This window comes from Neoarius graeffei, chromosome 27, assembly GCF_027579695.1.
Source record: "Neoarius graeffei isolate fNeoGra1 chromosome 27, fNeoGra1.pri, whole genome shotgun sequence".
Lineage (NCBI taxonomy): Eukaryota > Metazoa > Chordata > Actinopteri > Siluriformes > Ariidae > Neoarius > Neoarius graeffei.
This window is the reverse complement of record NC_083595.1, coordinates 29,072,497-29,090,438: the sequence shown is the minus strand read 5'-3', so window position 1 is coordinate 29,090,438 and position 17,942 is coordinate 29,072,497. Positions and strand designations below refer to the sequence as shown.

At 39.9% G+C, this 17,942-nt stretch overlaps 1 protein-coding gene across 1 annotated transcript in view; it reads right to left on the bottom strand.

The window, feature by feature from the left end:
- The window catches only part of cdh16 (cadherin 16, KSP-cadherin), a 157,577-nt gene that overhangs the window by 119,541 nt on the left and 20,094 nt on the right, over nucleotides 1-17,942 (bottom strand). The window contains exon 6 of the mRNA XM_060911626.1: nucleotides 17,134-17,330. Coding sequence (XP_060767609.1) covers nucleotides 17,134-17,330 — 197 coding nt within the window. The remainder of the gene's footprint in view (nucleotides 1-17,133; nucleotides 17,331-17,942) is intronic.

The following is a 17,942-nucleotide window of genomic DNA, read 5'->3' as shown; positions in this document are numbered from 1 at the left end:
ATAAAATTTGAATAACAAGTTAAAGATCAGGCTATACTGAGAGCCAGGCATCATAGACGTGTATGGCAGAGACTGAGCAAGAAAATACTGGGACATATTAACACAGATCAATAACAGACTCCAATACAATGAATAGAACTGCATCGGTAATATAAACATTTAACATTACTAGTTGTTTTTGTGGGAAACTGTTTCTTACACCCTCTGAAACACTTACACAGCTTGTACATCTGGTGAAGGATTTTATGGACTGTCCAAAATGTCCTGTTTCTCTGGAGTCCAGACTTGTACAGTACTGTGATTTTGCTACATTTGCATTTAATATTGAAGTACAATGTAGTTATTGCCCAAATTCATCCTTTAAATCAGGCTTGTAGTACTCGAGTCCAGGACTCAGACTCGAGTCCGACTCGTGCCCTAATTTTAAGGACTCATGACTTGACAGGCTTGAGCACAGATGACTCGGACTTGGACTCAGACTCGTGCATTAACTGCATTCGGACTTATAAATTGGAGACAAGGACTCGGATTTTTTTTTATTTTTTGTAACATGCCATAATAATTTGCCATAAGATATTTACATCTGGGCGGCACGGTGGCGTAGTGGTTAGCGCTGTCGCCTCACAGCAAGAAGGTCCGGGTTCGAGCCCCGTGGCCGGCGAGGGCCTTTCTGTGCGGAGTTTGCATGTTCTCCCCGTGTCCGCGTGGGTTTCCTCCGGGTGCTCCGGTTTCCCCCACAGTCCAAAGACATGCAGGTTAGGTTAATTGGTGGCTCTAAATTGACCGTGAGTGTGAATGGTTGTCTGTGTCTATGTGTGAGCCCTGTGATGAACTGGCGACTTGTCCAGGGTGTACCCCGCCTTTCGCCCGTAGTCAGCTGGGATAGGCTCCAGCTTGCCTGCAACCCTGTAGAACAGGATAAAGCGGCTAGAGATAATGAGATGAGATATTTACATCTACGTTAATTTTTTACTAATTTCATGCAAGAGTGTTACACCTGCACGCCTTGGCGTGTGCATCAGATAGACTCTCGGGCGCGCTCCAGACAGCGCATGAGCCAAGCGGACTCTCATATGTGTGCTGTAAACGACTTGCACCTGCACAGGATTAAGGCACAATTAGCACACCGATATAAAAACTGTGAAAACACACTTACTTTGCGAAATATTGAGTTGTGTTGCTGACACATTACTGAGCCTTATTTCCTTGTTTGGGTTCCTGATCCCTGATTTCCTGTTTCTCATCTTTGATTCTGCTGAGTCTATGATAGCCTGTTTGTGCCTCGCTCGACCTATTGCCTGTTTCACTGTTTTACGATTTTGCCTGCCGTTCTGGATTGTTTACCTGTCTTCACTCATATCAATAAACACACCTTCTGCACTTACATCCGTCTCCCAACCATCTCTGACAGAATACTTCACACTCCCTGACAAAGAGAATGTACTTTCACCTGTTCATACGTCATGTTCAGGAACAAACTAACGTTAATGGTGCTAAAACAAATGGTGCGGTTGGAGTCTTGTTCTCAGACTCGACTCGGATCAATAGTGGACTCAGACTCGACTCGAATTTTTTTTTAATGTCTTGGACTTGACTCGGACTTGAACACTGGGGACTTGAGACTGGACACAGACTCAAGGTGTAATGACTCGACTACAACACTGCTTTAGATATACATACAGCATGGTCTAGTTATATATAAAATGGGTGACATGAAAACCAACAGAAGTTAAATATAAAACATGAACAAGAATGTTATTATGAACTGTTTCACAATCATGGGTGTCTTTTTGAATAACACCAACTAACTCCTGCAACTAGGCCCAGTAATCAAATATACCATGCACTGAGAAGCTCTGGTTGAAATTATCGATTCTCTGAGGTGACTGGCATAGTACTATTTTCCCCTCAGAATATAGCAATATGCCAGTCACCTCAGAGAATCATAATTCCCAGAGCCTCTCAATGCATGGAATGTTTGATTTATATTCCTCATTAAATAATTCCAAGCTAAAAGTGTTAAGATCGAATCTCAGGATAAACTCACTGGAGGCAGCTATGTTTGTTGTTTACATCAGTGCGACCTTCGACCTGTGCATGTGCAGTGTAGCATACTATCTCCTGCCTCATTAGGCAAGATCATGATACGTAGATCTACACACACAGAAATGTTCACGGAGCCACAGCTGTGACTCGAGTCGGCTGTATAACTTGAAATTGTGACGTCAGTTCATGGTATATCCAGGATAGCTCATGATTGATTCACACCATATCCATTTTTTTTTTGACATCAGAAGATACATTGCTTAATCAATGGTGAAATTATTTTATGTCATGTAAGCCATCCTTGGCCAATCCCTGCACAGGAATTTTTTGATGAGACATACATACATACATACATACATACATACATACATACATACATAGAACCCCAATTCCAAAAAAGTTGTAGATGATGTAGATGATGATATGTTCAAACTTTTTGCAATTTTACACTGTCGAACTGCTTTCTGATATTGCTCCACTATTTGTCGGCACAGAATTAGGGGGATTGGTGATCCTCTTCCCATCTTTACTTCTGAGAGCCACTGTCACTCCAAGATGCTCTTTTTATACCCAGTCATGTTAATGACCTATTGCCAATTGACCTAATGAGTTGCAATTTGGTCCTCCAGCTGTTTCTTTTTTGTACCTTTAACTTTTCCAGTCTCTTATTGCCCCTGTCCCAACTTTTTTGAGATGTGTTGCAGTCATGAAATTTCAAATGAGCCAATATTTGGCATGAAATTTCAAAATGTCTCACTTTTGACATTTGATATGTTGTCTATGTTCTATTGTGAATACAATATCAGTTTTTGAGATTTGTAAATTATTGCATTCCGTTTTTATTTACAATTTGTACTTTGTCCCAACTTTTTTGGAATTGGGGTTGTACATATATATGTCTCATCAAAAAATTCCTGTGCAGGGATTGGCCAAGGATGGCTTACGTGACATAAAATAGTTCTACCATTGATATATACTGAAGTTTTTTCTACCTGATGTTACAGGGATACACCAGCCCTACCTACAGCAGTAATGCATCTTATAATTTCTTATAAATATGTCTGTAAGAGTCAAATGTGGGCTCAGTTTTGACCTTGTGATCATTTCTTTAAATTCTACTTTAATTATTACACTTGGATTTTACTGGTGAAATTCTGAATTTTTTTTTTTGGCAGTAACTAGGTTTTACTTTGGGACATATACAGTACTTTCATTCACAACAGACAGATATTTAAGTGGAAATTACATTTTTTTGTAAACTAACTGCCTCCGACAGAATGCTTTGTCTGTCAAAAATGTCCTCTCCGGAAAACACTCACCATATGATGAGGTTGTAAATGATTTTTAAGAAAATATTTCTCTCTTTTAAAGCATAATACTCTGTTGTTGCACAGTAAGAAACAGGACTTGAAACAGATAAGAGACGCTTTTGCAGCAGAGCTTCACATGTGGTTGAAATGCGAGTCTGTCAAAAAGCGTCCTCTCCGGAAAACCACAAGGATCATCACCACATCACTAGTTCTTACAGTTACCACCATGTACAAACATCGCTGCACAGGACTTGAAAATTTGTACTTAAAATCACATCCCTTACTCTTATGGACTATAAGAAAGGTGGTCAGTTTTAGAAACATACGGTACTATATGCCTCTTCTCACTACAAGTAACATGCCCAGTATACGACCTGTAGCTCTCAAATTCTGTGCAGTTCATTTCCATCTTATAAGGTCATTTTTGGCAGCAGAGAAGCACAAATATGTGAAGTTTGATTTTTGGACTATTGTAGACCTGAAAAGTTTAATCTGATTGTGAAATGGCTCTTATAGGAAATTATCAACAATCCTGTGATTTATTTTCCGATAACAAGCAATTTATTTCTCTTATAACACAGTAATTTGCAAACAATTGTACATTTACTGTATATTTATTTAAACAAAACACATTATACTTTCTATCCATTTATAGTTACATTTAATGTTTTAATGTGGAATGTCTATGAGACAAGTTTGTTCTGTTATCATTTAAGTTAAAGCTGCTCTCTTACCAGCCTTTCTTTTTTCTCTCTGTCTTAATGTTAACAAGATGGAAATGCAATGTATCAGAAAGCTTAATGAAGAACATCTATTGCTACTGGCATCTCTTTCCATACATTATATGAATAATGATTGTATGTTTTACTTTGTTAAATAACACCACTTCTTCCTCTTTTGCAATATGTTTTTACTCGATTTCAGTAATGTACAGTACTGTGCAAAAGTCATAGGCACATGGAAAGAAAAGCTGTAGAGCAAAGATGCCTTCCAAAATATTAAAATAATAAAAATTAAATCTTTCTACATTTAAAAATACTATAAAAAGCAGTCAACAGTAATGAATGAAACAAAGTGTGACAACCCTTTGCTTTAAAGAAAAAAAAATGGAGGATCAGGTACAATTTGTGCAGTTTTATCAGGAAATTAGCTGGGAGGTGTCATGCCGTCGCGCCCTTTGGACAATTGATCATCGCGCACAACTGTCCCAGATTAAAGCGCAATCAGTGCATGCTTATAAGGACACTGAAAACTCAACAACATTGCAAAGTATTGCATTCCCAGTCATCCCTATCAAAGTTTATGTTTAGATTGTCATTCAGGTTCTCAACTCTGATTGTGTATTTTGGACTTTGCCTTTTGTCTGTGCCTCCGATTATCTGTTTGTGCCTCACTTGACCTTCACCTGTCTACTGTTTATTGCGTTCAGCCTCATGTCATCGCCTGCATGTTTTATAATAAACACTCCTCTGCAATTACATTTGCTTCACCACCATTTCCTGACAGAAGGTTTTAGCAGAACTCCTCACTCGCTTTGCGTGTGCAGAGTGGAGCCCCATACTTAAGATAAATGCATTGTCCTGATTTTTGATGGCTTTGATCATACAACATTCATACGAATGACAAATGTGTATCACCAAAGGGAACCCGATCGTAAGTGCAAGGCAATGTATCTCAAATGCTTGACCTCCAGACAACAAAATTTGTATCTTTATTTATATAAGATGAATGGGTTTTTATCCAGCGCTTATTTTTAAATTTGTTTTTTTTTAATGATGTGGGATTATTTGCACATTTTATGGAAAATATTCACAATAGTTTAATATAAAACTAGTTCAGTTTTATTAGTCCACTAGCTTGTTGAACAATTGATAGTCTGTCATGAAAGGGCAATAGATGGATGTAAGTGCAGGAAGAGTTTTATTGAAAACACATTAGCAAACAGATTGAAAATGTAGACCAAGGCAGAGTTGAAAAACAGGCCTTGGTCGAGCGAGGTACAGACAGGATATCAGAGAGAATACAATACTCAAAGTCCAAAAACACAAACAGGGTCAAAACCAGAAAAGTGATACAAAATACAAGGTTTTCCCAAAGACTGTGTGTCACTGAGAGTCCTTATATGTCTGTGCTGTGACTGAGCTCCAATCAGGAACAGGTACAAGGTAATTAGTCCTAATGGCGTGCACATGCTTTGTGACTGCGCTCCGAGTTCCAACATGCCTGGCCATGACAGATGTAACCAGACAACTGTTTGACATATCAAGTTTGATATTCAATCAGACTATATCTATATAATCTCTATAGTAATGATGTAAAGTGAAAGCACTGGTTCACTGCTGTCTACCAGGCACCCAGCAGAGTCACACCATAATAAATGTCATGGTGTTGTTTCTGGCACATGGCATACCGTGTCAAAGAAAGGAATAAATATGTATTCGTAACTGTGATGCATGTCTCATTATTGGTCCCACTGTCATGAGACAATTCAGCAATTTATTGATGTGAAATACAACCCCGATTCCAAAAAAGTTGGGACAAAGTACAAATTGTAAATAAAAATGGAATGCAATGATGTGGAAGTTTCAAAATTCCATATTTTATTCAGAATAGAACATGGATGACATATCAAATGTTTAAACTGAGAAAATGTATCATTTAAAGAGAAAAATTAGGTGATTTTAAATTTCATGACAACAACACATCTCAAAAAAGTTGGGACAAGGCCATGTTTACCACTGTGAGACATCCCCTTTTCTCTTTACAACAGTCTGTAAACGTCTGGGGACTGAGGAGACAAGTTGCTCAAGTTTAGGGATAGGAATGTTAACCCATTCTTGTCTAATGTAGGATTCTAGTTGCTCAACTGTCTTAGGACTTTTTTGTCGTATCTTCTGTTTTATGATGCGCCAAATGTTTTCTATGGGTGAAAGATCTGGACTGCAGGCTGGCCAGTTCAGTACCCGGACCCTTCTTCTACACAGCCATGATGCTGTAATTGATGCAGTATGTGGTTTGGCATTGTCATCTTGGAAAATGCAAGGTCTTCCCTGAAAGAGACGTCGTCTGGATGGGAGCATATGTTGCTCTAGAACCTGGATGTACCTTTCAGCATTGATGGTGTCTTTTCAGATGTGTAAGCTGCCCACGCCACACGCACTAATGCAACCCCATACCATCAGAGATGCAGGCTTCTGAACTGAGCGCTGATAACAACTTGGGTCGTCCTTCCCCTCTTTAGTCCGAATGACACGGCGTCCCTGATTTCCATAAAGAACTTCAAATTTTGATTCGTCTGACCACAGAACAGTTTTCCACTTTGCCACAGTCCATTTTAAATGAGTCTTGGCCCAGAGAAGACGTCTGCGCTTCTGGATCGTGTTTAGATACGGCTTCTTCTTTGAACTATAGAGTTTTAGCTGGCAACAATGGATGGCACGGTGAATTGTGTTCACAGATAATGTTCCCTGGAAATATTCCTGAGCCCATTTTGTGATTTCCAATACAGAAGCATGCCTGTATGTGATGCAGTGCCGTCTAAGGGCCCGAAGATCACGGGCACCCAGTATGGTTTTCCGGCCTTGACCCTTACGCACAGAGATTCTTCCAGATTCTCTGAATCTTTTGATGATACTATGCACTGTAGATGATGATATGTTCAAACTCTTTGCAATTTTACACTGTCGAACTCCTTTCTGATATTGCGCCACTATTTGTCGGCGCAGAATTAGGGGGATTGGTGATCCTCTTCCCATCTTTACTTCTGAGAGCCACTGCCACTCCAAAATGCTCTTTTTATACCCAGTCATGTTAATGACCTATTGCCAATTGACCTAATGAGTTGCAATTTGGTCCTCCAGCTGTTCCTTTTTTGTACCTTTAACTTTTCCAGCCTCTTATTGCCCCTGTCCCAACTTTTTTGAGATGTGTTGCTGTCATGAAATTTCAAATGAGCCAATATTTGGCATGAAATTTCAAAATGTCTCACTTTCGACATTTGATATGTTGTCTATGTTCTATTGTGAATACAATATCAGTTTTTGAGATTTGTAAATTATTGCATTCTGTTTTTATTTACAATTTGTACTTTGTCCCAACTTTTTTGGAATCGGGGTTGTACACTACACAATTCGATTGTTCATATGCTATATTATTATTATTATTATATTCAGGTTGATTTTGTGCCTTTGCAAATATTTTACTCTTACACTCATCAGGAGCTCTGCTTTTAGGCAGTACATAAACATATTTTACTGTGCTTCTTGCAGAACAGAAGTTCTCCTGGAGACTTTGACTGTCACACTTGCTTCTTTTTTTTGCAGCAAAACCCAGCAGTGTTCATTATACATATAAGTGTATATTTTTAAGCCTTTATTCATTACATGTACATCAGAACACAATGAAATTCTTTCCCTGCATTTAACCCATCTGGGGATGTGAGCACACATACCCAGACCAGTGGGCAGCTGTGCTGCAGCACCCAGGGAGCAGTTGGGATTTAGCTGCTTTGCTTAAAGGCACTTCAGCCATTCCTGCAGGTCCATGGAATCAAACCAGTGATCTTTTGAGCCCAAAGCTGCTTCACTAACCTTTAGGCCATGGCTTCCCCTAACTTCTAAACGTTGCTGCATTGGCCAAGAATCAAACCCAGGCCTCCCACATGGCAGGTGAGAATTCGACTGCCCAAACACCAATGTGACCAATGTGAATTCCTACATTATCAGATCAGTAGAAAAAAAAACATTTTAGATTTCCAAACAGTAGTTTACCAGCATAAAATTAAACATTATAGAAAATGTAAAAGACCACTTTTCAGACAAAAAAAGTGAATTATCTGAGCTCTTTCAATTCACTTTTTTTTTGTCTGAAAAGTGGTCTTTTACATTTTCTATAATGTTTAATTTTATGCTGGTAAACTACTGTTTGGAAATCTAAAATGTTTTTTTTTTCTACTGATCTGATAATGTAGGAATCATAAAATAAAAATCTATCACAAAATGTGGCCTAAAAAAACTGAGTGCCCAAGACTTTTGCACAACGCTAAATATCCACCATGCAGCTTCCTGTGAATTAGTGGTTACTTTAAAAACAACAATTTGTTTGAATGAGTACATTGATTGATTGATTCACTGATTGATTGATTGATTGATTGATTGATTGATTGATTGATTGATTGATTGATTGATTGATTGATATTAGGTATTAATATATACCTTCAAATTGCCTTGCAGCCAACACTGCTGTTATAGAAAAATTAACACCTGACTAATTTGAATGGAGAACTCAAAAGTGCTATAAAGTGTTTTCGCAAGGTGCCACCATGAGAAACCAGAACAGCTTCAATATGTCTTGGCAGAGATTCTTTGGAAACGTACTGAAGGAACGAATCCCATTCCTCTAAACAATATTCTTCAGTTTGTGTTTTAAGATTTTATGATGGCAGTGGAGAGCACTGTCAAATACATCACTCAGGGGTATTCAACTGGGTTGAGAAAAGCCGAATGTGGTTTACATTTGAGACTCATCAAATCACTCAGTGACCCCTTGTACCATGAGCCATCTTTAGATTAAAGGTGATCAGTCAGACTCACTTTGGCTTGATGTGCAGTGACATTTCTTTCTAAGGGGACGCAAATCAGACAAGCAAAATGCCCCCACAGCATAACACCCCACCCCCTCCATTGTCTGGGTAAAAATCAAAAGAATAATAGCCTGAAATGTTTTCCTTCTTCATTTTCTCTTATGCTATGCAAAATTTTGCATGTAATTATATTATTTATTCATCTCAGCAGTAGTTTCAGCAGCTGTACCACTACCTTATGAATATGAACCAAATACAGTGTCTTGCAAAAGTATTCATCCCCCCTTGGTGTTTGTCCTGTTTTGTCGCATTACAAACTGGAATTAAAATGGATTTTTGGAGGGTTAGCACCATTTGATTTACACAACACGCCTACCACTTTAAAGGTGCAAATTGTTGTTTTATTGTGACACAAACAATAATTAAGATGAAAAAACAGAAATCTGGAGTGTGCATAGGTATTCACCCCTTTTCGTATGAAACCCCTAAATAAGAGCTGGTCCAACCAATTCACTTCATAAGTCACATAATTAGTTGATTAACATCCACCTGTGTGCAATCAAAGTGTCACATGATCTGTCACATGATATCTGTATAAATCAACCTGCTCTAGAAGGACCATGACTCTGCAACACTACTAAGCAAGCAACATGAAAACCAAGGAGCCTCCAAACAGGTCAGAGACAAAGTTGTGGAGAAGTATAGACCAGGGCTGGGTTATAATAAAAATCACAAACTTTGAATATCCCAGGGAGCACCATTAAATGCATTCTAGTAAAATGGAAGGAATATGGCACCACTACAAACCTGACAAGAGAAGGCCGCCCACCAAAACTAACAGACCAGGCAAGGAGGGCATTAATCAGAGATGCAACAAAGACACCAAAGATAACACTGAAGGAGCTGCAAAGATCCACAGCGGAGATGGGAGTATCTGTCCATAGGACCACTTTGAGCCATACACTCCACAGAGTGGGGCTTTATGGAAGAGAGGCCAGAAAAAAGTAATTGCTTAAGAAAACACATTTGGAGTTTGCCCAACAGCATGTGGCAGACTCTACAAACACATAGAAGAAGATTCTCTGGTCAAATGAGACTAAAATTGATCTTTTTGGCCATCATGGGAAATGCCATGTGTGGCGCAAACCCAAAACCTTGAGAACACCATTCCTACAGTGAAACATGGTGGTGGCAGCATCATGCTGTGGGGATGTTTTTTCATCTGCAGGGACAGGAAAGCTGGTCAGGACTGAAGGAAAGACGGATGGCACTAAATGCAGGGCAATTCTGGAGGAAAATCTGTTTGAGTCAGTCAGAGGTTTGAGATTGGGACAAAGGTTCACACTCCAGCAGGACAATGACCCTAAACATACTGCTAAAGCTACACTGGAGTGGTTTAAAGGGAAACATTTAAATGTCTTGGAATGGCCTAGTCAAAGCCCAGACCTCAGTCCAATTGAGAATCTGTGCCATACCTTGAAGATTTCTGTACACCAACACAATCCATCTAACTTGAAGGAGTTGGAGCAGTTTTGCCTTGAAGAATGGGCAAAATTCCCAGTGGCTAGATGTGCTAAGCTAATAGAGACATACCCTAAGAGACTTGCAGCTGTAATTGCAGCAAAAGGTGGCTCTACAAAGTATTGACTTTGAGGGGTGAATACCTACGGTATGCATGCTCCAGATTTCTGTTTTTTCATTTTAATTATTGTTTGTGTCACAATAAAACAACAATTTTCATCTTTAAAGTGGTAGGTATGTTGTCGAAATCAAATGGTGCTAACACTCCAAAAATCTATTTTAATTCCAGCTTGTAATGCAACAAAACAGGACAAACACCAAGGGGGATGGATACTTTTGCAAGACGCTGTACTTTAAAATATTCACTCCTGAATTTATTAATTTTATGTTGCTTTCAGCATTAACACATTATCGGAAAATAATTATTGGCAAAAATATACACATAGACAGCACTTTAATAGAAAACAAATCAGGATAAACATTTGCCTTGTTTAAAGTGACACAAATCATCTTTTATTTTTCAGTGCCTGGTAAGTTTTGGCCCATTGCTGTTACACTTAACATAACCATTCACACTTTGATTTGAATTACAAATTGTTTAGGCCTGTTGGGGAAATGTATAGTAAGGCCTATGTAATAAATAAATGTATATGTATCCTTATACATGTTATGATGTCATTCTTGTGTGGTTTGCATACAGGAGAGACTGGCACTGGTTATAAGTGTACATATCAAATATCTGGGTTGCCTGATTAACAGCAGCTGTCAAGACAGGCATGTGAAATCCTTTCCCACTGTGCTCTAACCCAGAGTAAAGCCTAACACAAACAGAGTACAAAATATTCCATGATCCTTTGAATGATTGCTTTCAGAAGATTAAGCCTCGCTATCTCTCTCAGTGCCTTTGCCAGACTGTTTTGATTGCCTTTGGCAGTAAACCCAGAACTAGACATGGTGTTCAGCCTCTCAGTGACACACTCTTTAAACCCTAGGCTGGATGTAAAATCTTTTTCTGTCAATATAAATGTATTAAACCACTGGGTAACAGTTTAGTATAGTATACACAAATATCATGCATTAATTCATCAATTTGCATTTAATTTTTGAATACAGCAGTTATTTGGCAACATTAACAGCTTCAAGGATTGTGAGCTTTCTTGTAGTACTTAAAGATAATTTAGTACTTAAGGGTTTTGGGCAAAGCACCAGGTCCAGATGAGGTAAATGTCATTCACAGAACAACTTCTACTTAAGGAAATACAAAACCCTAATGCTATAGGTCCTTGTGTTCAGGCATGTTTCCTGGATAGGTATGTTAGAAACCACAGTCAGTGATTCAAACTGGCCAGACCCACAGATACAGGTGACCTGGCAGAGGGTGCTGATTTTCAGTGCCTATATGGGTGAGTAGATTTGCTTGGGGAGGAAGCAGACACAGCGTTCTGACAATTATGAAAGTGGTAGTATTTTCTTGTAAACTATCTAGGGGCCATGAGCACATCTCTCTAACTGTTGAAATATGTGCAATGAGGGGAAAATTGGAGGTAGAGGAGAAAATTAATAAAATAGGTGATGAGGCCAGTTGTAGGCTAACACATCCTGTTGGCCGCATGCAAAAGCATTATTAGAAACCAAGGTCTTGCAGACCATCTTGGGGCCATGATCAGGACTCTCTAGCCTAGTTGCTGAATTATGTGCAACAAGAGAAAAATCAGTGGTACAAGGAGGAAAAGTGTATAAGAGGTAGTGAGGGAGAACCACAATAAGCAATATGAGGTCCATCTACACCTCAGCTAACACATCTGGGTGCACATGCCACTCCTCATCAATATCTTGCACTATTGTACAGTCCCGGTAATTTAATTGCTCTCAGTGAGTCTAGGGATGAGCCCACCTGAGAAGATTTCATGCAGGGTGGATAGAGCTGCTTGAGTACCCTGATGGTTTTTATAGCTGATCAAGATGGCATTGTCTGAGCAAACCAAAACATGGAAATGTCAATGAACCAATAAGAATAACTTGAAGGTCAGACAGACTGCCTTCAATTCCAGTTGGTTGATATGTTCTGACCCCACAACACATCACACAGTTCCCCAGTCTGTAAGGGACATGTTTGTTTTCAGTGGTGCACCACTCTCACCTGGACTCCTTTTTTTCAGGAATGCATTGCATCTCCAACATGCTACTGTTTCCAAAAAGCTAGTTTGCCTTTGGGGATTAATAAAGTTATCTATCTATCTATCTATCTATCTATCTATTGCTCGCTCGCTCGCTTGCTGAGACAAAGAAATGTTTCTGTCCATGGAATTTGGGGTTCAGGATTATAACTACCTTCTGAAAATCACATAGATCCAGAAAGCCTAACAGGATCACCACTGTAGTTGTTGTTATCAGTCTTAGCATTTTCAACATGCACTGGTACAGTCTGGCTGAATCTGATTGGCAAGTCTAATAATCTCCACCTAGCATTCTAGCATTCTGGCTAGCATTCTTTGCATAGATTAAAGAGTTCATGGCACAAATGGTGTGCTCCTTGGTTGCTGCACATAAGCTGTTGCACAGTTTCACAAAAGAAAGAGTTTTCCAATATGGCTGGATCCTAGTGCCACTAGCCATCAGGAGTGACAAGGCTGTTTGCATACGTATCAAAAACACCAGTGGTGCAAGAGCTGACAGAATGGTAGGACTTTGAATTGGAACTTCTGTCCTTGGAAGGTCTTGTCTCGTCTCGTCTTCTTCCGCTTATCCAGGACCGGGTCGCGGAGGCAGCAGTCTAAGCATGGAAGCCCAAACTTCCCTTTCCCCAGACACCTCGGCCAGCTCCTCGGGAAGAACACCGAGGCGTTCCCAGGCCAGCCGAGAGACATAGTCCCTCCAGCGTGTCCTGGGTCTTCCCCGGGGCCTCCTCCCGGGGGGACATGCCTGGAACACCTCCCCAGGGAGGCGTCCAGGAGGCATCCGAAAAAGATGCCCGAGCCACCTCAGCTGGTTCCTCTCGATGTGGAGGAGCAGCGGCTCTACTCCGAGCTCCTCCCGAGTGACTGTGCTTCTCACCCTATCTCTAAGGGAGCGCCCAGCCACCCTGCGAAGGAAACTCATTTCAGCCGCTTGTATCCGCGATCTTGTTCTTTCTGTCATTACCCAAAGCTCATGACCATAGGTGAGAGTCGGAACGTAGATCGACCGGTAAATTGAGAGCTTCGCCTTTTGGCTCAGCTCCTTCTTCACCACGACGGACCGGTAAAGCGACCGCATCACTGCGGAGGCTGCACCGATCCGCCTGTCGATCTCACGCTCCATCCTTCCCTCACTCGTGAACAAGATCCCGAGATACTTAAACTCCTCCACTTGAGGCAGGACTTCTCCACCAACCTGGAGAGGGCAAGCCACCTTTTTCCGGTCCTTGGAAGGTAAACTTTAAAAAGCATGTCTTCTAAGGCAATGGAAACATGAAAGTAAGCATAGCACAGCTCCACTAATATGAACCAGTCTTGTGGTTACACAACTTGAACTTCACCAAAGACCCTTACCTTAGGAACCTTTCAAAACAAGTTCAGCCCTCTCAATTATTGAATTGGACAAAAAAGCCATCCTTCTTCAATACACAGAAATAAGTTAAATAGAACCTCTTGCTTTGAACTGTACAAGAGGGAACAAACTTCTCAGGAACAAATAATTTTTTTGGGTCAGATATCAATGAGGCCTTGAGCCCTGAAATGGTTGGGAATTGGTGGAAGAACTGAGCTCATCCTGCTGTCTAATTAACAATGGTTTTAGCTATAAAGAATCTCTTTGAGACTCTTTATTGGCATGGGGTGTTGTCTGGGACCCGACTCATGGGATCTAAGGGCATGAGGGGGTCTGTAAGAACCAGGGAGAACTCTTGTGGGCATCATAACACAGAACTGTGGCCTATAGTTCCATGGAAGTGGGTCAGTTGGCCATGTTGGTTTTGTGATACAGAAACTTGCACCCCTTCTATTCAACGCATCTTTGGTGGCAGGCCCAAAGGCTGACCCAGCCAGACAAGGCAGACTCTGCAGGATTGCTCTGGCAGAGCAGACTGTTCTAACCACACCTAACACCACATTTTCATCAAGAAAGTAAATCAAAATGCATGTATAAATTAAGTTAGTGTCAACCCATATCTTGGTCTACTAGGAGAATCATTTCAATCATCTCTCGAACAGAGGGCTCAACAGTTGGTTTGCTCCACAGCAGTGGAAGCCAGAAATTGAACAGTTGGTGGGCCGGGCAAAAACAGCATAGTCAAGGGGTTTAAAAGAAAACTTAAATGCCAGTAGTCACTCAAAAGAAATTAACTGATTGCAGAAAGTAGCCAATGAGTTGAAAGGCTATCACTCAAGAGGCTTCTTCTTTTGCCAGTTCAGTAAGCCTAATTGTGGCCTAATTCATTTCAGTTTACAAGACATAGCTCTGTCATCACAAATGTCAGTTGTTTACTGTAGCACATACACACTAAACCCATTAGTTTGCCATATGCTTGATGTGTCCCCTAAAGTGTGTTTCCTTCATTTCTTTATAAGCAAAAAAAAAAAAATTACCTAACACATTATACCCTCAGCTCATAACTTTTAAATCAGTTTGAGCCCATTTCCATTTTGTTCCTAAAATACATTGTAATTCATAAGAAACCCACTCGGTCATCAGGCGATGTCATACTCACTTGTCTCCTAAAAGAGGTATTTGCTGCTTAACTTCTTGTATTATCCCTGCAAGTTTCAAACATTCAATGGTTCAAGCTCTCCTTAAAAAAAACAACCTTGTTCTTAATAATTTTCACCCTATTTCAAAATGACTTTTTCTTTCCAAAGTTATTGAAAAGTTGGTTATTTCTCAGGTGTGCCTTATCTGAATAAATACAACCCCAAATTAGAAAAAGTTGGGATGGTATGGAAAATGCAAATAAAAAACGAACCAGTGATTCCTAAATATGGTTTGACTTGTATTTCATCACAGATAGTATGAGCCCAAGCTACTTCATGTTTTGTCTGGTCAACTTCATTTCATTTGTTAATATGCATCCATTCCTGCGTTTCAGGCCTGCAATACATTCCAAAAAAGTTGGGATAGGGCAATTTAGGGCTAGTAAAGAGGTAAAACAATTAAATAATGATGTGATTCGAAACAGATGATGTCAACAGGTGACTGTAATTATGATTTGGTACAAAATCAGCATCCAGGAAAGGCTTAGTCTTTGAGGAGCAAAGATGGGCCAAGAATCTCCATTTTCTCAACAAATGCATGCAAAAATTGTTGAAAGGTTTAAAAGCAATGTTCCTCAAAGAAAGATAGGAAGGGATTTGGATATTTCACCCTTTACGGGGCATATCATTATTAAACGATCCAAGGAATCTGAGGAATTTCAGTGAGTAAAGGGCAAGAGCCCAAGCCTAAGCTGAACACCCATGATCTCCAATCCCTCAGACGGCACTGCATCAAGAACCATAATTCATCGATCGTGGATATAACCACATGGGCTTAGGATTATTTTGCCAAACATTTATCAAGCACTACAAAATGGAGTTACATCCTCAAAAGCCAGTTCAAACTTTATTGTGCAAAAAGGAAGCCTTATGTTAACAATGTTCAGAAGTGCTGCCAACTTCTCTGGGCTCTGAGGCATCTGGGATGGACCATCACACAGTGGAAATGTGTATTGTGGTCAGATGGATCAGTATTCCAGATCTTTTTTGGAAGAAATGGACACTACATGCTCCAGACCAAAGACAAAAAGGACCATCCAGACTGTTACCAGCAACAAGTCCAAAAGCCAGGGTCTGTCATGGTATGGGGTTATGTCTTGGGGTTGGTTGGTTGGGGCCTGTCTTTTTCAATATATATGCTTCCATCCAGTAACATGCACAGCCAACGTTCTGCTTTTTATAACAGTTTGAAATAATTTTGTTTTAGCATTGCACTATGGATTCTTAAATGAACTGCACTTCTTTCTTCAACTCCCTGATGAGTCTGATCCACACTCTGACAGCATGTTTCAGTGATAATGGAAACTGAAATACATTTTATGTTATTATAGCCTCTGATTACAGAGTAATCAGTGTGAGTTTACAGTGTAAACTCTTTATTGAACTAGCCTGCTACACAGGTACACATTATGGTGGTTGCTGAGCAACATCACACCACCAGCAGCAATGCAACAGTAGGCATATGGTCACATCTAACGCACCTCTGTTTCATCATATTAGCCAGCACCATCACGCTACTCAGGCCACTGCCACCTTTAGAGTGGCTGCCACAGCTAACTTAGAACTCATCAACAATGCCTGTAAGCCAGCAAGAGCTGACTCAGGCCCTTCTTCAGAAGCTACTGAGCATGGTAGTTGTATTCACATTAGTCACATGCCCACTAGAGGGAATGTGCTACGATTTGTGCCAACAGCAGATGAAGAAACAAACCCAGTAATTACCACTTGCTGAGTAGAGAGTAATACTATACCAGGGAGATAATGTAGTGTTAGCTAGATATGTAGATAGATTCATAAAATAAAACAAAGAAAGATTTTTTTTCTTTAAACTGACAGAAATAGAGGAAAATTATGATCCTCTAGGAGGTCAGCTGGTGAGTGTAGTGGTTTATTTTTCATTTGACGAAACACAACACTTGTCTAGTTGTGTGTATGTGTAGTGTCTAACCTGAGAAATGGGGATAGGGTATGGGCCTGGTAGGTTCTCCTGCAATCGGACAGGGTCGGGTGAAGCCCATGTGTTCCCTGTGACTTCCACCAACACAGTGCCTGTGGAGAAGAAAGCGTTGGCCTTCCCACCCATGTCTTGGACCATAACTGAAAGTTTATAGCGGCCACACATTTCAGGGTCCAGAGCAGAGGCACCTGCCGATAAACACACACATACCCAAACACACTAAAAAAAGACAATACATCTTGCAACTGCAAGGAAAACACATGTATACATGAGCCATACAAAGTGATTTAGAATGCATTTTGTTCATTAATCTTCATTATACTACAGGTTACAAAGCTTCGCAATAAATGTGTATGTATCAAAATGTGTACATATCAAAATATACAGTAAATGTGTTTCATAGACACTGCAATTTATAGGCCTATAATACGTATATCCGAGTCAGTGATGCAACTGTAAATTTTATATTTTCATCGACTCACTCAAATAAAGTGATACAGTGTTGGTTCTTTGAATCCTGATTTGATTCCTATCAGGATTTGATTGGTTTGAGTGTGAGTGACAGTGTACATGTGCAGTGGAGATTAAGATGAATATAATAAGATAGACACAGAAAGTGCCATCAGAAGCCATACTGCATTAGTTTATTCATTGAAACCTTTAAGCAGTGAAAACCAAACAAAAATACAACATGGAGCCACAATATTTTGTATAAAATATATGTTAATTAATTAATATATGAATTAATTATCAGGTTCACTTTTGGTTTTTTTACATTTTTCTATTTTTAAATGAGTAAA